This window comes from Macaca fascicularis, chromosome 1, assembly GCF_037993035.2.
Source record: "Macaca fascicularis isolate 582-1 chromosome 1, T2T-MFA8v1.1".
NCBI lineage: Eukaryota > Metazoa > Chordata > Mammalia > Primates > Cercopithecidae > Macaca > Macaca fascicularis.
This window is the reverse complement of record NC_088375.1, coordinates 4,636,889-4,661,455: the sequence shown is the minus strand read 5'-3', so window position 1 is coordinate 4,661,455 and position 24,567 is coordinate 4,636,889. Positions and strand designations below refer to the sequence as shown.

General features: G+C 38.9%; 1 protein-coding gene across 7 annotated transcripts in view; it reads left to right on the top strand.

The window, feature by feature from the left end:
• Nucleotides 1-24,567, top strand: part of CATSPERE (catsper channel auxiliary subunit epsilon) — a 176,470-nt gene that overhangs the window by 75,506 nt on the left and 76,397 nt on the right. For all 7 annotated transcript variants that reach the window (XM_074034382.1, XM_074034338.1, XM_045391001.2 and 4 more), the window contains 2 exons: nucleotides 11,327-11,819; nucleotides 19,873-20,350. In XM_074034382.1, the coding sequence (XP_073890483.1) occupies nucleotides 11,340-11,819; nucleotides 19,873-20,350 (958 nt within the window). In that variant the 5' untranslated portion in view covers nucleotides 11,327-11,339. The remainder of the gene's footprint in view (nucleotides 1-11,326; nucleotides 11,820-19,872; nucleotides 20,351-24,567) is intronic.

Below are 24,567 nucleotides of genomic sequence, written 5' to 3'. Positions count from 1 at the left end.
AAGAAAAACACAAGAGGTAGTAATTGTGCAGGACCTTAGAGAACACATATAGTACAGGGAAGGAGAAGAGGGAAGTGGGTACTCCAAGAGAGGCGAAGACTATAAACAGTTTTGGAAGGAGGAAAGAACACATCTGAAATATAATATGGCAAATGAAATTGATTAGCAAAGAAAAGGAAAAACACGTGGAGATTCCCAGAAAATCATTTGGAAATGTTCGAGGGTTTTTTCCTGTATATAATTAAGGGCCACCGAAGCTCCTAAGCAGGACATAACAAGGCTGGGTACAGTGCTCTCACCCTCGGGAGGCTAACACAGGAGGATGTCTGGAGCCCGGGAGTTTGAGACCAGCCTGGGCAACATAATGAGATCCCCATCTCTTCTTTTTAAAAAATCTTTTCAAAAGAACAAAAGGAACATGGCTTATGGAAACTTAGTTAAATGAAGATAAATTAAAACATGGCAGATTAAGTATGTTTATTTATCTCTATTCTCTCTCAAAATCTTACCAAAATGACAGGGAGAAAAAAAATATTTTAAGGTTACAAACCTATGAAGTCAAAAATTGGAAGGGAGGCAAGAACAAAAGATAGAAAGCAGAGGGAGAAGTGGTAACTGAGTAGGTTTAGCAATTCTGTTAAGCACTTACAGAAGAGAATTCTAAATTGGTGGGAAGTTGCATCAGCAAGATGGTAGAATTGGAGTTCTCTGGCCCAACTCCCCACACCCCTAGAAATCCAGCTAGCAACTATCCACAAACAAGAATACCTTTGCCAATATCCAAGAACTCAGAAGTGAAGCTGAAACACCCCGTTGGACTGCAGAACTAAGAAAAGCCATATTCAGAGGGTAAGAGGAATTGTTTCTCTTTGACCATGTCACGTATCTCCCAAGCTACACAGTGCCACACACAGATTCCCCTAGGCCCACAGTTTCCCCCATGGGGAAAGATAGTAAAGTTGGATATTCAACTTTTCCACCATTCTGGGACCCTTCATGGGAGGCTTAGTCCTGTCTCACCCCACAGAACACACTGGGAGTGCTGGCAGGGCTAGACCACCCGGGATCAGTTAGAAATGAAGAACGAGGCCTGGAGCACACAGCAACCAGCAACCAGCACGTGACATTAGTGATGACTCTGCATTCTGGCAAATGGGGCACCACACCAGAGGGACTAGCCAACAGCATCACTCTGCAAGAAACATGGCCCACAGGTCTGCCAGCCTCACGTCGCTAGCCAGCTTCCCCGTCCAGCCCCAGCATTCTCCTTAAACCTTCCCCAGGCCAGAAGGCAGGTGCAGGTCCGTGTTCTCCTCTGGAGGGAGCATCTGGCCCCACTCAACCGCAGAGGTAGAGCAGTGTTCCACCCAAGCCCTGGTGTTTTCCTGAAGCCTTCCCCCTAGCAGGAGGCAAGTGTGGGTCAGCATTTACCTGCAGAGGGAGTATCTGGCCTCACACAACACCAACAGCTGAGTGGCGACTCTACCACACCTTGATGCTGTGCTTTTCTGTTTTTAAATTTTAGATTCAAGGTGTACGTGTGTAGGTTTGTTACATGGATATACTGAGTAATGGTGATATTTGGGCACCTAGTGTACCCATTACCCAAATAGTGAGCATTGTACTCAATAGGCAACTTTTTAACCCTCACTCCCCTCCCACTCTGTCCCTTTATGGAGTCCCCACTGTCTATTATTTCCATCTCTATGTCAGTGTGTACTTGTTGTTTAGCTCCCACTTACTTATAAGTGAGAACATGCAGTATTTGGTTTTCTGTTTCTGAGTTATTTCACTTAAGATAATGGCATCCAGCTTCATTTATGTTGCTGCACAGGACATATTTTATTCTTTTTTATGGCTGCATAGTATACCATGATGTATAAGACTACCCTGGATCTAAAGATAAGCTCAGCCAATGCATGTGTGTGGAGCATAGCCTCTGGCCCTGTCCACTCTGTACACCTCACCTAGCCTTGGATCCCAGCATGGAGCCCTGCCCAACTACAGATTCCAAACAACAATACGATAGGTATGTGGAAAAAAGTGCAGCATCTCTCATCATTAGGGAAATGCACATTCAAAGCACAGCAAGGTATCACCTCATACCTATTAGAGTGACTTTTGTCAAAATGACAAAAGATAACAAGTGTTGGTAAAGATGTGGATGAAAAGTATCCCTGGTACATTGTTGTTGGGAATATAATTTAATATAGCCATTATGGGAAATGGTATGGAAGTTTCTCAAAAAACTCAAAATGGAATTACCAGCAATCCACTACAGCTACCAGTGGGATCCAGCAATCCCACTTCTAAGTGTATATCCAAAGGACTTGAAATCAGTATGTAGAAGGGATATCTGCATTCCCGTGTTCACTGATTCACAATAGCTGAGATATGGAAGCAACCTGTGTGTCCATCAGAAGATGCATGGATAAAGAAGATGTGATATATGTACACAATGGAATACTATTCAGCCTTCTAAAAAGAAGGAAATTCTGTCACTTGCAACAACGTAGGGAAACCTGGAGGACATTACACTAAGAGAAATGAGCCAGGCACAGAAGGACAAATACTGTATGATCTCACTTACATGAAAATGCTAAAAAAGTTTACCTCATAGAAGTAGAGAGTAGAATGATGGTTACCAGAGCCAAGGTGGGGGATGGGGGAGGGTGTGAAAAGGAGGAAGTATTAATCAAAGGGTACAAAAGTTCAGATTTACAGGAGGAATAAGTTTTCAGATTATTGTGCATCAGGGTGACTATAGTCAATAACTGTGTGTGTGTGTGTGTGTGTGTGTGTGTGTATAAAATAATATGGTAGGAACTCCCCAGTGTGCATTCAGCCCTTTTTTTCAGCCCTGCTCCCTAAATATGGAAACATAACATATATCCTCTTGACAAGATAAGAGAGGATTCTTCTTTGGATTAACTGATCAGACCTACTTAAAAGAACTTATATTATGAGGTGTGGGGAGAAACAGTGGGTCACAATGGAAGCAAGAGGTATCATACGCTCAGTGATAAAGCTGACTCACACCTTGTCATGGCTCCTTTCTTAAATATTAGTGCACAGTGAAGGACCACCAGAAAATTACAGAAAGCCTGCAATATGATAGTCAGACACCTAACTCAATAACCAGAAAAATGGAAATCAGAAGAAACAGCACAAAGCAGGGAGCAAAAGAAAACTTCACAAAACATATACATAGTACACTTGAGCCTGTCTATAGACCCAAAAGCCCTTAAATAAAGAGGCGGCTGCATCCCCTTCAGGAAGGACCTTTATTCACCATAAAAATATATGTTGTGAATCTTTTCCCAGCCTACCTCAGAGAGACCTGTGGCCTCTAACCAGGGTAATTGCACATTGGGGAAAAGGAAATATCAGACATTTCACAGCTTACTGGCTACTGGCTCTGAACTGACACTGACTCCAGGAGATCCAAAATGTCACCGTGGGCCTCTATCAGAACATGGGCTGATGGAGGTTAGATGATCAATGGAGTTTTAACTCAGGCCTGTCTCACAGTGAATCCAGTGGTCTCCAAACCCATGCTGTGATTCTTCCTTCAGTTCTAGGATGCATACTTGGGATAATACTTAGCAGCTGACAGAATCCCCATGTTAGTTCCTGTCCTGTGAAGTGAGGATAATTATGGTGAGTAAGGCCATGCGGAAGGCACTAGCACTGCCTCTACCTTGGAAAATAGTAAATCAAAAGCAATGCTGAATTCCTGAAGGGACTGCAAAGACTAGTGCCACCATCAAGAAACTGGAAGATGCAGGGATGGTATGATTTCCACGTCCCCATTCAACTTATGTATCTGGCTGGTGCAGAAGACAGATGGATGTTGGAGAATGATAGTGAGTTGTCATAAGCTTAACCAGGTGGTAACTCCAATTGCAGCCGCTGTACCAGATGTGTTTCATTGCTTGAGCAAATTAACACATCCCTTGCTACATGCTATGCAGTTATTGATCTGGCAAATGCCTTTTTTTCCATCCCTGTCTATGAAGCCCAACAGAAACAGTTTACCTTCCATGGGCAAGGCCAGCAATACACCTTCAATGTCCTACCTCAAGGGTATATCAACTCTCTAGCCCTATGTCATAATTTAGTTTGCAGGCATCTTGGTCACCTTTCCCTTTCATAAGATATCACACTGGTCCATTATATTGATGACATTATGTTGATTGGACATAGTGAGCAAGAGGTGGCAATGACCCTAGATATATTGGTAAGACATTCACAAGCTAAAGAGTGGAAAATAAATCCAACTCAAATTTGAGGCCTTCTACCTCTGTGAAATTTCTTGCATTCCTGTGGTGTGAGGCCTATCAAGATATCCCTTCTAAGGTGAAGGTTAAGTTGTTTGCATCTGGCACCTCCTATAACCAAGAAAGAGGCACAGTGCCTAATGGGCCTCTTTGGATTTTGGAGGCAATATATTCCTCATTTGGGAACGTTATGCTGGGCCATTTCCCAGGTAGCCCAAAAAGCTGTGAGTTTTCAGTGGGACCCAGGATAAGAGAAGGCTCTACAATAGGTCCAGGCTGCTGTGCAAACTGCTCTGCCACTTGGGCCATTTGATCTAGCAGATAGGGATGGTATATAGAGCCTTTGGCAGGCCCTTACAGGTAAATTGAACCACACTCCCTTTGGATTTTGGAGAAAGGCCCCTTTCATCATCCTTGGATAACTACTCTCCTTTTAGGAGACAATTCTTGGGCTACTATTGGGCTTTAGCAGAGACCGAATGCTTGACCATGGGCCACCAAGTTACCATGCAACCCTAGCTGTCCATCATGAACTGGGTGTTACTTGACTCAGTGAGTCATAATGTTGGACATGCACAGCAACACAATACTCCATTATCAGATGGAAGTGGTATATACATGATTGGACCCTAACAGGCCCTCAAGGGACAAGTAAATTTTAGGGGAAGTGGCCCAAATTTGCATGGTTCCTACTGCTGCTACACTGTCTTCTCTCTCCCCATTTGCACCTATGGTCTCATGGGGCATTCCCTACAATGAGTTAACAGAGGAAAAGAAAATTTGGGCCTGGTTTACAGATGGCTTTGCATGCTATGCAGCAGCACCAAAAAGTGGACAGCTATAGGAACATAGCCCCTTTCTGGGCATCCCTGAAGGAGAATGCTAAGGGAAATTGACTCAATCTCTGGCCTGCATCACTGCCAGCTCACTACAGAGGCCTTAGGTTTTGGAGAAACCTCAGCAGCAGGCAGATCTTAGAGGCTGTGGACTTCAGATGAATCCCATCACTACATCATCTTCAGTGGCCAAGGGTTTTCAGCTTGGTGCTGTACCAACTGTGATGGTCCTGGGCTTAAGGTGCCCCCCAGTGTTTCAGTGGCTACCATGGTCATAGGTTTATGGGCCATACCAGCTGACCCACCTAGAATCTCTGGACAGGCTTACTGTTGAATTGTGTTCCCAGACAAAACTATACTGTGAAGATTGGAATAAATATCTACTACTTCAATGCACAGATATCAATGCATGACCAGAAAGATCAAAAAAATCAGGGAAATGTGGTGTCCCCAAATGGACAAACTAAAGTGCCAGTGACTGGCCCTAAAGAGTTAGAGATGTATGAACTGTCTGACATATAATTCAAAATAACTGTTTTAAGGAAGCTTACTGCACTTAAAGAAAATACAGAGAAACAGTTCGACAAAATGAGGAAACAACACATGATCAGAATGATAAATTTAATAGAGATTGATTTTTTTAATCAAACAAAAATGCAAGTGCTGAAAAATAAGTGAGCAAAATGAAAAATGCAATAGAGAGCGTCAACAGCCAGTTGATCAAGGAGAAGAAAATATCTGTGAACCTGAAGACAGATTACTTGAAAATATACAGTTATGGTGGAAAAAAGAATCAAAAGAATGAAGAAAGCCAGTGGGATTTATGGAACAGCATCAAAATAGCAAATGCTTAAGTCATTGGGGTTTAAGAGGGAGTAGAGATTTGCAGTGGGGTAGAAAGTTTACTTAAAGAAATAGGAAACTTTTGAAACCTGCAGAAAATTATAATTATCCAGGTACATAAAGATTAAAGGTCATCAGTCAGATTCAATCCAAATAAGACTATCCCAAAACTTATTGTAATCAAATTGTCAAAGATGAAAGACAAAGAGAGGATCCTGAAAGAAGCAAGAGAAAAGAAGCAAATAACATATGAGGGAGTTCCAATACACCTAGCTTCAGACTTCTCAGCAGAAGTCTTACAGGCAAGAAGGGAATGGGATGATACATTCATATTCAAAGTGCTGAATAAAGAAAAGTCAACCAAGAATACTGTGCTCGACAAGCCATCCTTCAAAAATGAAGATTTTCACAGACAAACAAAATCTGAGGGAGTTTATCACCACTAGACCTGTCTTACAAGAAATACTAAAAGGAGTGCATCAAACTGAAAGAGAAGGATGCTAATGAGTAATATGAAAACATCTGAAATATGCCTAAAATAGGTCAAATTTAGAATATTCTAATACTGTAATGATGGTTTGTAACTGACTTATTGTATAAAAGTTAAAAGCCAAAATTATTAAAAATAACCACAATAATTGGTTAAGGTATATGCAATATAAAAAGACATAAATCATGATTGTGAGGAAGAGTAGAGTAAAATATAGAAAAATTTCAATCTAAGTTGTTATTAGCTTAAAATAACCTATTATAGCTATAAGATGTTATGTGTGAGCCTCATGGTAACCACAAAGCAAAAACCTACAATAGAGTCACAAAAATAAAATGGAAGGAATAAAATCATGCTACTAGAGGAAATCTCTTAGCCAAAAGAAAGATAGTAAAACAGGAAGAAAGGATCTATAAAGCAACTAAAAAACAATTTTAAAATGGAAGTAGAATTACATTGAATGTAAGTGGATTAAATTCTCAAAAGACATAGAGTGGCTGATTGAACTGAAAAACAAGACCCAATTACAAGCTGCCACTTCACCTGTGAGGACACACATAAACTGAAAGTAAAGGGATGGAAGAAGAAATGACCAGACATGCTATTATATACCAATCCATGGACTGCAGCCAATGGTTTGGCTGGATGATTAGGTACTTCAAACGAATATGATTGGAAAATTGGTGACAAATATGGGGAAGAGGTATGCAGATAAACCTTTCTGAATGTGCAAAAATTGTGAAGATACTTGTATCCCATGTGAATGATCACTAAAGAGTGATGTCAGCAGATGAAGATTTAACAATTAAATGTATAGGATGACCCATTCTGTGCATACCAGTCAGCCTGTTTCTCCAGTCACTGTTGTCATCACCCAATACACTCATGAAAGAAAGTAGCCATGGTAGCAGAAATTGAGGTTATTCATGGGCTCAACAACATGGACTTTCACTCACCAAGGCTGATCTGGCTATGGCCATCTCTGAGTACCCAATCTGCCAGCAGCAGATACGAACAGTGGACCCCCAATATGACACCATTCTGTGTGGTGATTAGCCAGCTAACTGGTGGCAGGCTGACTACACTGAACCATTTCTATCATGGAGGTGCAGTGTTTTGTTCTTACTGGAATAGACACTTACTTTGGATGTGAATTTGTCTTCCTTACACACAATCCTTCTGCCATAATTATCATCCGGTGGACTTACAGAATATCTTATCCACTCTGATGGTATTTCATTTATTTTCAAAGCAAGAGAAGACAGCACTGGATCCATGCTCCTGGAATTCACTGGTTTTACCATGTTCTCCAGCTGGCATGATGGAATAGTGAAACAGTCTTTTGAAAACTCGATTACAGTGACCCCAGGTGACAATACCTTGAACGGCTAAGCAAGATTTGCCAGAAGGCTATATATGCTCTGAGTCATGCCTAATATATGGTGGTGTTTTTCCAATTGCCAACATTCTCAACTCCAGGAGTCGGGGTGGAAATGGGAGTGGCAACACTCACTATTACCCCTAGAGACCTATTAGCAGACTTTTGCCTCCAGTTCCTAGGACTTTATGCTCTGCTGGCCTACCACCTCACCACTTTGGGCTCCTCATGGCTCTGAGTCAGCAGGCAAAGACAGGAGATACTGTGTTTGCTGGAGTGATTTATCCAGACTACCAAGGGGAATTTGGAATACTATTCCACAATGTAGATAAGGCAGACTATGTCTGAAATACAGGAGATCCCTTATGCATCTCATAATATTACCATGCTCTGTGATTAAGGTCAATGGAAAACTGTACAAACCCATTCCAGCCAAGACTACAAATGGCCCAGACACTTTAGGAATGGAGATTTGAGTTATCCCTCAGGTAAAGAACCATGACCAGCTGAGGTTCTTACAGAAGGCAGAAGTAATACAGAATGGGTAGCAGAGGAAGTCAGCTATAAATACCAGCTTATAACCACATAACCAGTTATATAAATGCAGAATGTAATCGTCATGAGTATTTCCTCCTTATTTTGTTAAGAATATATTTGTGTGTGTGTGTGTATATATATATACATATAGTTAACTTTTTACCATATAATTTAAGTTACAGAATATTGGGAGAAGAGCAAACATCACTGAAGGACTTCAACCTCCTCTTCTGGAGAAGAGAGTAGTGCATTTTCAGTTGTTGTGCAGTATTGTTGTGCCATGTTAGGTAGAATTATGACCTCATTATTGTCTTTATTTAGAGATACTTTGAGATGCATATGGGTGCCAAGTTGACAATGAATGGACTTGTAATGGTTAGTTGTATGCATCAACTTTACTGGGCTAGGGGATGCCCAGATAGCTGGTAAACATTATTTCTGGGTGTGTCTGTGAGGGTATTTCTGGAAGAGATTAGCATTTGAATTGGTAGACTTGAGTAAAGAAGATAACCCTCACCAGTGTGGTTGGGCATCATGCAGTCCATTGAGGGCTTGAATAGGACAAAAGGGCAAAAGAAGAGCAAATCCACTGTGTCTTCTTGAGTTGCAACATCCATCTTTTCCTGCACTCAGCCATTGGCTTTCCTGCTTCTCAAGCCTTCAGACTTGGACCAGGACTCACAACATTGGCATCCCAGTTTTGAGGTCTCTGGACTGAGACTGAGACTAACTCTGTTGGTTCTCCTGGTTCTCACATCTTTGGACTTGGACTGGAACTACACCACTGGCTTTACTGGGCCTCCAATCTGGTAGACAGCAAATCATGGGACTTCTCAGCTTCCATAATCATGTGAGAGGCAACCACTCATAATAAATCTCTGTCTGTTTCTATATATCCTATTCTATTCTCTGGAGAACTCTTACCAATATGAATAGCATCTTCACAAAAATAAGAGAATATATATATTAGGATGCCATACAGTGGAAAGCCAAAAAATTCTTGAAAAGTGTATAGTCACAATTTTAAAAATTAAAATTTGAAAATAAAATGATTGATATGGAAAATCAAAAAAGAGCAGTTTGCCCTGTGCAGCCCTTTTGTGCTGAGTCCCATTTATGCCTGTAGATAACCAATTGTCCATTCAAACAAAACAGTCATACATACCTAGTTACAAAGTGACTGCATATTTGAGGTTATTATATAACCAGTGGACAATGTAGCAAAATGATATTGTGATTTAAGAAATTGCAATTGGAACCAATGTTAGAGCCAGGTGATGTGGCTTGCAAAAAGTGGAAATTACACTGAGTTTCTTTTTGACATGATTTAAGGCATAAGAGGTTTGGTGACAGTTCTACAACTGCCCTAACTTGAGGTCCCCTTCACCTGGGTCCTGCTGAGTGGGCACAATGTCATCATCGCCAACCCAAGTATGTATTCATTAAGAAAATGAGTGACTCAAGACGTGTTTACTGAACATCTTTCAGCCTGCTGTCATTTGAATTGCCCAGCTGAGAAACTCTGCTTAGAAATGTTCAGTGCTTCTAAGATATGTCAGAGTGTTTGCTTTTGTATATTACTCCATGTTCCCACTTCAAAAGATAGACTCTGCCCTGTCAAATTTTAGATTGGCGAGAAAAAGGAATGATCCCAAAAACTTATAGCAGGACAACCATTTAAATAATAAAAATCAATCTATCACCTGACTTTCTCAGTGATTCTGATTACCAAAGGACTGGAGAAAATGCCCTCTCCCTAACCTATTATTCATCAGGTGTGTAAAATAAAGATCTTTTCAGGTATTCAAGGTCTCAAAAAATGTATGTTTATACATTCTTTCACAGGAAGGTGCTGAGGAATGTGCTTTAGCAAAACAGAAAAGATCAAAGCATGAGATCCTGTAAGTGGCAGCAAAGAGAGAGTAATGAAGGGAAACCCCAGGAAACAAATACTGGATTATCTCTGCATTTATCACATGGAAAATAGCATAAAATGCTATTTTAACTACCTACTGGAAAACTAACCAAAATTTTTAGACAAAACAAGTATTAACTCCAGGAAAAGTTGTGTATATATATGCATGTAGAGAGAAGAAAACATACTCATAGAACTGGTTCAGTAGAAAGCAATATTTACACAGTAAATCTAAACAATATAAACATTCTATTCATGTAACTAAAAAGGTAATGTAACTAATTTGAGAGATGGAGAGAAGATGTGTAAGTAGGCATGGTACATGAGAGATACATCTTGATCTGCCATATAAGAAGGCAATAGGGTTGGCTCTGGGTACACTGCCTAGGAGTTAGCCCTGCTCCACAAGTAGCAGTAATAAAAGAGAAAAAAGAAGGTAATAGATAATGTATAAAAATTATATATTAAGAAAGAGCATATAAGAATCTTTACTTGAGGCCGGGCGCGGTGGCTCATGCCTGTAATCCCAGCACTTTGGGAGGCTGAGACGGGCGGATCACGAGGTCAAGAGATCGAGATCATCCTGGCTAACATGGTGAAACCCCATCTTTACAAAAATACAAAAAATTAGCTGGGCGTGGTGGCGGACGCCTGTAATCTCAGCTACTCGGGAGGCTGAGGCAGGAGAATGGCGTGAACCCGGGAGGCGGAGCTTGCAGTGAGCCGAGATCGCACCACTGCACTCCAGCCTGGGCGACAGAGTGAGACTCCGTCTCAAAAAAAAAAAAAAAAAAAAAGAATCTTTACTTGACAATACAGAGACATATTGCAGAAGAAACAGCTGCAAGAGTCAAGATTGTTTTCCTTTAGGACCAGAGTGAAGCATGACAAAAACAATGTGGCAGTGGCTGCATTTTAATACTATTTGTCTTATCCAGATTTGTATTGATAAAAATTAAAAATGTTTTCAAGATGATAAATATCAACTGTACAAGATGGAGCAGACGAGGCAGAGCTCATTTTACTCTCTTTTCTTTCTCTTCTTAGGACCTGGCATATTATGGTACCAATGACAAGAGATGATGCACTAAAGGAGATTAGAGGAAACCAAGTTACTTTTCAAGATTGCTTTATTGCAGATTTTCTTATTGTGTTGACTTTTCCTTTGTTGACCATACCTGAAATTCCTGGTTCTTTACCAATCTCTTCACCACGTGGTAGTCAATTAATGGTTTCCTGGGATGCTTGTGTTGTTGCATCTGTTGTTTTGGTAACTGATATGGAGACCTTTCAAACAAATGATTCATTCCGTACGTGGACCAGAATCAGAGTGCCTCCAGGCAGTCTGAGTGATGCTGAAAGACGGAGTGTGGCTGATGTGATCGTATCGCGGGATGGAGTATTTTTTCTTACAAATGGTGTTCTTTACCAAAAAAGTTTTCGTGGATTTCTAAAACTGGGAAGAATTCTAAATCTTCCTAATGGTGGAATTATTGGCATTTCATCAAGAAAATGGTGTTGGGTCAAATATTTATCCAAGGTTAGTAAGAGATATTTTAGATTTAATAAATATATTTATATTTTACAAATGTATTTACCATACCATTTATTCAGGGATAAACAGAGACGTACCATGCAGCTTTTTGCCCAGTTGTTTTATCTAAGGCTGTAAACAGCTCTAACTCAACTTCTCGGAGACCTCTTTACAGTAGAGATACACCTCCAACAACTAAAAATAAAATTAATCTGGTATGTTATTATGCAGTTCAGTCATAATATGAGAGCTTTGTTTTACCTTGATATGGGCAAAAGACCCAAATATTATTTTCCCCAAACAAAGTGAATAATGAGTTTTTGTTACATGCATAGAAAGTGTAATGATCAAGTCAGGGTCTTTGGGATATCTATCTCCTTCAATATTTACTATGTCTACTTGTTGGTATCATTTCCTCTCTCCTAGTGACTTTGAAATGTTAAAAATATTGTTGCTGGCCCGGTGCGGCGGTTCACACCTGTAATCCCAGCATTTTGGGAGGCCAAGGTGGGCGGATCACAAGGTCAGGAGATCGAGACCACGGTGAAGCCCCATCTCTACTAAAAATACAAAAAATTAGCCAGTCGCAGTGGTGGGTGCCTGTAGACCCAGCTACTCGGGAGGCTGAGGCAGGAGAATGGTGTGAAGCTGGGAGGCAGAGCTTGCAGTGAGCCAAGATCGCACCACTGCACTCCAGCCTGGGCGACAAAGCGAGACTCCATCTCGAAATGAATAAATAAATAAAAATAATTATATATATATATATAATTATTTATATATACTTATATATATATACTAGAAACACTAGAACTTATTTCTTCTATTGAACTGTCAGTTAGATATAAAACATTACAACTTATTCTTCTATTTAACTGTATATTTGTACCCATTAATCAACTTCTCTTTATACTCCCTCCCATGCACCCCACCTTCCCAGACTCTAATATCCATCATTCCATTCTGTTTCCATGAGATCACGGTTTTTACCTTCCACATATGAGTGAGAACATGTAGTATTTGTCTTTCTGTGCCTGGCTTATTTCACTTTACAATAATGATCTCCAGTTCCATCCATATTGCTGCAAACGACATGATTTTGTTATTTTTATGGCCAAACGGTATTCCATTGGGTACATACACCCCATTTTCTTTATCCATTCATCCATTGATGTACACTTACGTTGATTCCATGTCTTTGCTGTTGTGAATAGTGTTGCAATAAACATGTAAGTACAGGTTTCCCTTTGATACACTGATTTCTTTTCCTTTTGATAAATACCCAGTAGTGGGAATGCTGGATTGTATGGTAGTTATATGTTTAGTTTTTTGAGAAACCTCCATACTGTTTTTCATGGCGGTTGTGTTAATTTACATTCCCACCAATAGGGTATGTGAGCTTCCTTTTCTCTGCCTCCTTGCCAGCATCTGTTAATTTTTTTTTTTTTTTTTTTTTTTTGTCATTTTAATAATTGCCAGACTGGGCAGGATGGCTCACACCTGTAGTTGCGGTACTTTGGGAGGCCAAGGTGGGATGATTGCTTGAGCCTAGGTGTTAGAGACCAGCCTGGGCAACATGGTGAGACCCCATCTCTTAAAAATAAAATAAAATAAAATAAAAAAATAAAAAATAACAATAATAGCCATTTAACAGGGTAAAATAATATCTCATTGTGGTATTGATTTACATTTCCCTGATGATAAGTGATGTTAACTGTTTTTTCACATACCTGTTGGCCATTTGTGTATCTTTTGAGAAATATCTATTCATGACCTTTGCCCACTTTTAAATGGGATTTTTTTACTATTAAGTTGTAAAATTGAAGAGGAGGGAATTATCCCTAACTCATTCTACAAGACCACCCTTACCCTGATACCAAAACCAGAGAAGAACACAACACAATAAAACAAAACTTACAGGCCAATATTCCTGATGCGCATAAAACACAAAAACCCTCAAAAAAAATTCTAGCAAACTGAATAAAACAGCACATCAAAACCAGAACACACCATGGGATTTATACCAGCAATGTAAGGATAATTTGACATACACAAATCAGTGTGTTACATCCACAGAATGAAGGACAAATACCGTCTGATCATCTCAATAGATACAGAAAAAGCATGTGATAAATTCAACATCCCTTCATGATAAAAATTCAACAAACTGGCCGGGTACAGTGACTCACACCTGTAATCCCAGCACTTTGGGAGGCCAAGGCGGGCAGATCACGAGGTCAGGAGTTCAAGACCAGCCTGGCCCATATGGTGTAACCCCGTCTCTACTCAAAATACAAAAATTAGCTAGGTGTGGTGGCACACGCCTGTAGTCCCAACTACTTGGGAGGCTGAGGCAAGACAATTGCTTGAACCCAGGAGGCGGAGGTTACAGTGAGCCAAGATCGTACCACTGACTGCAGACTGGCGACATAGTGAGACTCCACCTCAAAAAACAAAACAAAACAAAACATTAAACTAGGCATAGAAGGAACATACCCCCAAATTATAAAAGTCATATATGACAAACCCACAGCTAAACATCATACTGAATATATAAGTTTAAAGTTTAAAGCCTTTCCTGTAAGAATTGAAACAAGACAAGGATTCCCACCCTCACCACTCATATTCAACTTAGTACTGGAGGTCCTAGCCAGAGCAGTCAGTAAAGAGAAAGAAATAAAAGGCATTTAAATTGGAAAAGAGGAATTCAAACTGTCCCTTTTTGCAGATAATATGATCTTATATTTAGAAAAACCTAGACTCCACAAAAAAATTCTTGAAAATAATAAATTCAGTAAAGTTGCAGGATATAAAATTAGCATACAAAAATCAGCAGCATAGTGGCCGGGCGCGGTGGCTCAAGCCTGTAATCCCAGCACTTTGGGAGGCCGAGACGAGCGGATCACGAGGTCAGGAGATCGAGACCATCCTGGCTAACACGGTGAAACCCCGTCTCTACTAAAAAATACAAAAAACTAGCCGGGCGAGGTGGCGGGCGCCTGTAGTCCCAGCTACTCGGGAGGCTGAGGCAGGAGAATGGCGTAAACCCGGGAGGCAGAGCTTGTAGTGAGCCGAGATCCGGCCACTTACACTCCAGCCTGGGAGACACAGCGAGACTCCGTCTCAGAAAAAAAATAAAATAAAATAAATCAAGAAGGCAATCCCATTTACAATACCTGCCAAAAACAAAAACAAAAACAAACAAAAAAACTCCTAGGAATAAATTTAACCAAGGATGTGAAAGATCTCTGCAAGGAAGACTACAAAACACTGATAAGGCTGAGTAGAATAGTTCATCTCAGCAGTTTGGGAGGCCAAGGCAGGAGGATTGCTAAATGCCAGGAGTTTGAGACCAGCCTGGGCAACAAAGCAAAATCCTGTTCTCTACAAATAAAAAATTAAAAAAGTTAATCAGGTGAAGTGTCTTACACCTGTAGTCCTAGCTACTTGGAATGCTGAAGTGGGAAGGTTGCTTGAGCCCAGGAGTTGAAGGCTGCAGTGAACTGTGATCACACCATTACACTCTAGCTTGGGTGACAAAATGAGACACTTTCTCTAAAAAAAAAAAAAAAATATATATATATATATATATATATATATAAATAAATTTAAGTGGATGTATTGTAATCCTGATAGCAACCACTAAAAACATTTATACAAGATAGAGTAAAAATTTCAATGAACTAAAATGAAATACTAAAAAAAATTATAAAATCCAAAAGAAGGCAGAAAAGGGAAATAAAGGAACAAAACCCAGAGGATACAATAGAAAATAAAATGTATAACTCAGTCTAAACACAACAATAATTACATTAAATCTAAATGGTCTAAAACCACTAATTAAAAGAGATTGTCAGATTGGATTTTTTTAAAGACCAAATTATACATTTTTATTTAGAAGCCCACTTTAAATATAAGGGGGATAGGTAGACTAAAAGTAAAACACTGGAAGAAGTTATAATATGCAACATGAAATTTGGGAGGGGACACAGATCCAGACCATATTGACCAATGTCAAGGTGGTTTATTGTGTTTTCTTCTAGGAATTTGAGAGTTTCAGATATTACATTAAGTTTTTAATCCATTTTGAGTTAATTTTAATAACTAGTACAATTTCAATTTTTATAACTTCTTTTTTCCTTTCCTTTCTTCTCTCTCTCTTTTTTGCCCCCAAACTGTTAGAACTAACAAATAAATTTAGTAAAGTTGCAGGTTACAAAATCAACATACAACAATTAGTTGCATTTCTATACACTAACAACAAGCTATCCAAAAGAGAAAGTAAGAAAGCAATTTTATTAATTAGAGCATAAAAATTTTTTTTTTTTTTTTTTTTTTTTTTTTGCATGTGGATATCCTGTTTTCTCCACACCACTTATTGAAGAGACTCTTCTATCTGGATTGTGTTCTTTGCATTATTAAGAAAGATTAGTTGGCCATATATGCATGGATTTACTTCTGGGTTCTCTATTCTGTTCTGTTGGCTTAAATGTGTCTGTTTTTCAGGAAGTACTATACTGTTTTGATTGCTATAGCTTTGTAATATAGTTTGAAATTGGGAACTATGATGCTTTAAACTTTGTTCTTCTTCAAGATTGCTTTGGCTCCTCAGGGTCTTTCATGGTTCCATATGAATTTTAGGATTGTTTTTTCGATTTCTGTGAAAAATGCCCTTGGAATTTTGATAGAGATTACATTGACTCTGTTAATCAGAGTCTACAGAAGGTGGTATTAGTATGGACATTTTAACAATAGTAATTATTCCAATTTAGGAATATGAGATATCTTTCCATTTATATGTATTTCTTCAGTTTCCTTCATTAATATCTTATAGTTTCCAGTGTACAGATTTTTTACCTCTTTGGTCAAATTTATTCCAAAGTATTTTATTCTTTTATATATTTATATATATGTATATATAATTTTATTTGAAATATTCATATATATATATGAAATTTCCCAGATTCTTGGAAAATTTCTTTCTGGTTTTCAGCAGTTCTACTATGTGCCTAGATGTTATTTCCTTTGTGTTTATCCTACTTGAGGTTCAATTGAGTTTCTTGGATTTCTGGGTTTATGTCTTTCATTAATCTTGGAATGTCCGTGGCTATTATCTCTTCAAATGTTTCTTCAACCTAATTTTCTTTTTCCTCTCCTACTAGGATTCCAAAAACACCTGTATGAGACCTTTTAATATTGTCTCACAGATCTCAGATGACCTGTTCATTATTTTTTCACTGTTTTTTCCTGTGTATTTCAGCTTATATACATGCTATTAACCTGTCTTCAAGTTCACTGCTTTTTTCCTCTGCTTTCTCCAGCTTCTTGGTAAGTGCATCTGAGTTTTTTTAAGACAAGGTCTCACTCTGCCACCCAGGCTGGAGTGAAATGCCACAATCAAAACTCACTGCTGCCTCAAACGGTTGGCCTCAAGCAATCCTCCCACCTTGGCTTCCCAAAGTGCTGAGATTACAGGCATGAGCCACCATGCCTGGCCCCAATTATTTCTCTCTCTCTCTCTCTGTTTTTTTTTTTTTTTTTTTTTTTTGAGATCGAGTTTTACTCTTGTTGCCCAGGCTGGAGTGCAGTGGCACGATCTCAGCTCACTGCAACTCCACCTCCCAGATTCAAGTGATTCTCCTGCTTCAGCCTCATGAGTAGCTGGGACTACAGGCACGTGCCCCAATGCTCAGCCAATGGCTAATTTTTGTATTTTTAGTAGAGACGGGGTTTTGCCATGTTGGCTAGGCTGATCTCAAACTCCTCCAATTATTTCTTTATTCTTGATTTTTATTTTATTTATAGAATTTCCATTTTGTTCCTTTTTTATCATTTCTATATCTTGGCTGAAATTCCTCATCTCTTCACTATGTTGCCCATCTTTTCCACTAGAACCTTCAGCATTTTTATTATAGTTATTTTCTTTTTAGACATTCTTGGTACCTCAGCACTGACAACATTCCACAGATCTCTTAATACCTCACAGTGGTGCCACCAACTTTCGAAATCCTTGGGAGAGCTATCTCTGCTTTACAGCCTAGCTTCTAGCTTTTTGATCATTGGGTAATTATCTTTACTTTCTCATCTGACGCTGAATTTTGGTGCATCTTCCTCTCTTCCTCCCCTTCTCCTCCTGCCCACTCCACACTCCCCTCTCCTTCTCCCTCTCCCTCTCCTTCTGTCTCCTATTTCGCTGTCCCAATTCTGTCAGGGAGGCTGCTTTACACTCTGCGTAGAGGCCACGCATGGCTCAAGGAGAGTTCCTCTCCACTCCCTTACCCCACTCCTCATCAGGAGCTGAGAATCCAGAGTGTGGATGGGTTTCTCTCAACTTGCCCAGCTTGATGCCCCTTTCCTGCCTTCAAAGACTTACTACCTTACATTTTGAAGAGACCTTGAATACTTCAAAGGATCTTTCACCTCACCTGCATGATTATGCCGAAGCATTAAGTGGAGTTATGTGGGAAAGGGTTTGTGGGTGAGAGTGAAAACTCACTTCTTGGCTGGGAATCCTTGGAATTCTCATCTATCATGTTTATGACGTGCTCCTCTTCCCATCTCTCTGACAAGAATGACAATGACCGTGGGTTTCTTCTATAGCTCATCATTTTGTTTCTACTCTATTTCTTCTTTAAGAATTGTTTCACTCGTTTCCAGCAACATAAGTTCTATACTTTAAAGTGAATCCGCATTTAGCAAAATGACTTTTTATCCCAAATTGTGTCTTTCTTTGGTTACCAGTTTGATATCTGCCTACCTCCTGTTTCAGTATACGCTAAATATTTGTACATTAAGTAAAATGAGGACAGCAAGATGTTTTCAAAAGACTCCTTTTGAATGTCATGTACATAGAAATTACATACTAAGTGAAAATCCTGAAAAAATTAGAAACAGTGGGGAGAGGAGGCAGAGGAGAAGGGAGGCCTTGGACTCCTTGATGAAATTAGGCCCACCGAGTTTCAGGCACAGCGGTTTCTGAATACCCTTCCCATCTAACAGCCTATATCCATAAAAGGGTACAATTCATTTGTCTAAGGTTTTAAGTTTTCTCTTCTCTTTATCTGGTAACCAAGGAATCTAGAATTACAAAAATGAGTTAATATTTGAAGAGACCTTATATGTTGACCTTAGTAAACATCAAGGTCAAAGGGGCACTCCAGGCCAGAGTGATAAATACATAAAGAGAAGGCTGATGTGCTTAAAAGATTTAAAAGGAATTAAAATTTATTATTCCTATTGATAGAAACAATTTATAAACAAGTAATTGGGATAATTTATCTTTATGGTTATATGTAATATGATCAATTTCTATTTAATATATTTCTATGCCTGAAGTATTATTCAAAAATATATTGAAACGAATCAAACCATAGTATTTACTACCTTTTGTTTTTATGTATTTATTTTTTTTAGAGACAGGGTCTCACTCTATCACCCAGGTCGGAGTACAGTGGCATAATCATGGCTCACTGCATCCTTGAACTCCTGGGCTCAAGTGATCCTTCCACCTCAGCCTCCCAAATAGCTGAGACTACAGACACATACCACCACCCCCAACTAGTTTTTAACTTTTGTAGAAATGGGGTCTCATTGTGTTACCCAGAGTAGTTTCAAACCACTGACTTCAAGTGATTCTCCTGCCTCAGCCTCCCAAAGTGCAGGGATTATAGGCATGAAACCACCACACCTGGTCTCTATTTTTTAAATGTAGCAAATTAGAAGATGGAAGTTGTTAGACCTTGGGAGCTAAGCTATGAGGACACAAAGGTGTAAGAATGATACAATGGACTTTGAAGACTCGGGCGGGAGTCGGGGGCAGGATGGGAGGGGGATGAGGGATAAAAGACCACACATTGGGTACAGTGTACACTGCTCAGAGATTTTGGGTGCACCAAAATCTCAGAAATCACCACTAAAGAACTTATTCATGTAACACCACCTGTTCCCCAAAAACCTATTGAAATAAAATTTTAAAAAATAAAATTTACATTTAAAAAAGAGAAGTTGTTAGACCCATCTCTAAAATCGAAGATTTTTCTCATCATTTTTCACTTTTTCATAGGCTAAAGAAAGAAGAAGCAACTTTGCAGTCTGGACAGAAAATGAAGTTTACCTCGAATATATTCTTCTTAAATTTACCAGATTAGTAACTACCACAGAACTGAAAAACATCCTAAATCTATCAGTAACTGCTACTCTGACGATACACAGTGTTGAGTATACAGGACACCCTCTGGAGATTGCTGTGTTTTTAAGTTATTGCACTATATGTACCGTCACCAAAAAGATTTTCTTAGTGATATATAATGAAGATACAAAACAGTGGGTTTCCCAAGAGTTTACGTTAGATGCCCCTATTGACAGTGTTTTCGTTCCATATTTTATATTTTCAGCACTGCCAGGATTAATACTATGGAACAAGCATAGTATCTACTATTGTTACCATAATTTCACCTTTACTGGGATTTTACAGACACCTGCAGGACATGGAAATCTATCAATGCTATCAAATGACAGCATTATTCATGAAGTTTTCATAGGTAAGGCATTCTCAGTCTACTAACATTATTCTAGATTTTACTATAGACACCTTCCTTATAATGATGTAACAATTTTTAATGTACCAATATGTGGTGTTTTTGACAGCCAAAGGTGCACTTCTTATCACCTACAAATGAATCGACTTTAAATTCAAGTAATGTTAACTATGAACTCACATAGCAAAAGGGCAAACTCAGTTTCTTTTTGCTGGGGAGAGGGGAGTTTCATTTTAATCAATCAGTAGATTCTAACTAAGCAATTTATGTATACGTCGTATGTGTAGGAGGTGCTGTGGTATTGTGTTACGTTTCCTGGGGCTCCCAGAACAAACTACCACAAACTGGATGACTTAAAACAACATAAATGTATTACTTCACAGTTCTGGAGGCTAGAAGTGGAAAATCAAGGTGTTGATAGGGCCATGCTCCCTCTGAAACCTGTAAAGGGAGGTTTTATGTTGTAAAGCACATATGAAACAGGATTGTATGTGTTTTTTAAACAACCATGAGCCACAGTGATAAGAAGACAAGGTTAGAATGATACATTGGGGATAGATTTTAGAGGATGACAGATACCCACTTTGAATGTTGTACTGAAGGTCATTCAGAAACAATGAAATATAACATGCTCAAACCATTCATAAGTTTATGAAGTAGGAAGTTCAAGTCCTTCAACTCTCACCATTCTCATTTCCCAAATAACCAACTATTAAGAAACTCCTGTAAGGCTGGGCGTGGTGGCTCATGCTTCTAATGCCAGCACTTTGGAAGGCCAAGGTGGGAGGATCACTTGACCTCAGGAGTTCGAGTCCAGCCTGTGCAACATGGAGAGACCTCATCCCTACTAAAAACTTAAAACTGGGCATGGTGGTACGCGCCTGTGGCCCCAGCTACTCAGGAGACTGAGACAGGAGGATCATTTGAGCCCGGGAGGTCAAGGCTGCAGTGAGCCATGTTCACATCACTGAACTCCCCAGCCTGGACAACAGAGCGAGATCCTGTCTCAAAAAAAAAAAAAAAAAAAAAAAAAAAAACTCCTGTGAGTTTGTCCAGACTTTCAAATAAGCAAATACTAAATATAATGGGCATGTTTTCAAAACAATACATATAATAGATATAAAATTAATGCCATTTTAACTGCTATGTAATGTTCCACTGTCTATGCACACTACTGTCTAATTAACAGGGGTGCAGATAGCTATTTGGATAGATATTAGGCTTCAGTTATTTTTCTGTTACAAATAATGCATATGTACACATACCGATACAAGTGTTTCTGTAATATAAATTACTGGATATAGAATTCGTGAATCAGAAATTACAAATATTTAAAAAGTTGATAAATCCTTCTCACTTACCCACCAGCAAAGTTTGTCACAGTCTAAACTCCCCAAAAGTTTGAAAATGTGTCATTTTCATATAATCTGTTTAACAGTTACTGGTTATATAGAAAATGTTATTCTCATTTTATTGCACATATCTTTTATAATTAGATGTTTTATCTAGTTTCATAAATGTATTGGCCATATTCTGTGAATTTCTATTTTTCTTGTCATTTCGTTATTTCTGTTTTATTTTTTATTTATTATACTTTAAGTTCTGGGATACATGTGCAGAATGTGCAGGTTTGTTACATAAGTATACACATGCCATGGTGGTTGGCTGCACCCATCAACCCATCATCTACATTAGGTATTTCTCCTAATGCTATCCCTCCATTACCCTCCCAACCCCTGACAGGCCTCGGTGTGTGATGTTCCCCTCCCTGTGTCGATGTGTTCTCATTGTTCAACTCCCACTTACGAGTGAGAACGTGTGGTGTTTGGTTTTTTATTCCTGTGTTAGTTTGCTGAGAATGATGGTTTCCAGCTTCGTCCATGTCCCAGCAAACAACATGAACTCATCCTTTTTTATGGCTGCATAGTATTCCATGTTGTATATGTGCCACATTTTCTTTATCCAGTCTGTCACTGATGGGCATTTGGGTTGGTATCCAGTCTATCATTGATTGGCATTTGGGTTCCAAGTATTTGCTATTGTGAACAGTGCTGCAATAAACATAGGTGTACATATGTCTTTATAGTAGAATGATTTATAATCCTTTGGGTATACACCCAGTAATGGGATTGCTGGGTCAAATGGTATTTCTAGTTCTAGATTCTTGAGGAATCGCCACATTTTAAAGATCGCCATTCTAACTGGCATGAGACAGTATGTCATTGTGGTTTTGATTTGCATTTCTCTAATGACCAGTGATGATGAGCTTTTTTCCATATGATTTTTGGCTGCATAAATGTCTTCTTCTGAGAAGTATCTGTTCATATATTTTGCCCACTTTTTGATGGAGTTATTTTTTCTTGTAAATTTGTTTAAGTTTTTGTAGATTCTGGATATTAGCCCTTTGTCAGATGGATAGATTGCAAAAATTTTCTCCCATTCTGTAGGTTGCCTTTTCACTCTGATGATAGTTTATTTTGCTGTGCAAAATCTCTTTAGCTTAATTAGATCCCATTTGTCAATGTTGACTATTGTTGCCATTGTTTTGGTGTTTTAGTCATGAAGTCTTTGCCCATGCCTATGTCCTGAATGGTATTGCCTAGGTTTTCTTCTAGGGTTTTTGTGGTGTTAGGTCTTAAGTTTAAGTCTCTAATCCATCTTAATTCTTGTATAAGGTGTAAGGAAAGGATCCAGTTTCAGCTTTCTGCATATGGCTAGCCAGTTTTCTCAACACCATTTATTAAATAGGGAATTCTTTCCCCATTGCTTGTTTTTGTCAGATTTGTCAAAGATCAGATGGTTGTAGATGTGTGGTGTTATTTCTGAGGCCTCTGTTCTGTTCCATTGGTCTATATTATCTGTTTTGGTACCAGTACCATGCTGTTTTGCTTACTGTAACCTTGTAGTATAGTTTGAAGTCAGGTAGCGTGATGCCTCCAGCTTTGTTCTTTTTGTTTAGGATTGTCTTGCCTATATGGACTCTTTTTTGGTTCCATATAAAATTTAAAGTAGTTTTTTCTAATTCTGTGAAGAAAGTTAATGGTATTTTGATGGGGATAGCATTGAATCTATAAATTACTTTGGGCAGTGTGGCCATTTTCACTATATTGATTCTTCCTATCCATGAGCATGGAATGTTTTTCCTTTTGTTTGTGTCCGCTCTTATTTCCTTGAGCAGTGTTTTGTAGTTCTCCTTGAAGAGGTCCTTCACATCCCTTGTAAGTTGTATTCCTAGGTATTTTATTCTCTTTGTAGCAATTGTGAATGGGAGTTCACTCATGATTTGGCTGTTTGTCTGTTATTGGTGTATAGGAATGCTTGTGATTTTTGTACTTGATTTTGTATCCTGAAACTTTGCTGAAGTTGCTTACCAGCTTAAGGAGATTTTGGGTTCAGACAATGGGGTTTTCTAAATATACAATCATGTCATCTGCAAACAGAGGCAATTTGACTTCCTCTCTTCCTATTTGAATACCCATTCTTTCTTTCTCTTGCCTGATTGCCCTAGCCAGAACTTCCAATACTACATTGAATAGGAGTGGTGAGAGAAGGCATTCTTGTCTTGTGCCGGTTTTCAGAGGGAATGCTTCCAGCTTTTGCCTATTCAGTATGATACTGGCTGTGGGTTTGTCATAAATAGCTCTTACTATTTTGACACACATTCCATCAATACCTAATTTATTGAAGGTTTTTTAGCATGAAGGGGTGTTGAATTTTATTGAAGGCTTTTTCTGCGTCTATTAAGATAAACATGTGGTTTTTGTCATTGGTTCTGTTTATGAAATAGATTATGTTTATTGATTTGCATATATTGAACCAGCCTTGCATCCCAGAGATGAAGCCGACTTGATCATAGTGGATAAGCTTTTTGATGTGCTGCTGGATTTTGTTTGCCAGTATTTTATTGAGGATTTTTGCATCGATGTTCATCAGGGATATTGGCCTGAAATTTATTTTGTTGTGTCTCTGCCAGGTTTTGGTGTCAGGATGATGCTGGCCTCATAAAATGAATTAGTGAGGAGTCCCTCTTTTTCTGTTGTTTGAAATAGTTTCAGAAGGAATAGTACCGGCTCCTCTTTGTACCTCTGATAGAATTCAGCTGTGAATCTGTCTGGTCCTTGGCTTTTTTTGGTTAGTAGGCTATTAATTACTGCCTCAGTTTCAGAACTTGTTATTGGTCTATTCAAGGACTCGACTTCTTCCTGGTTTCATCTTGGGAG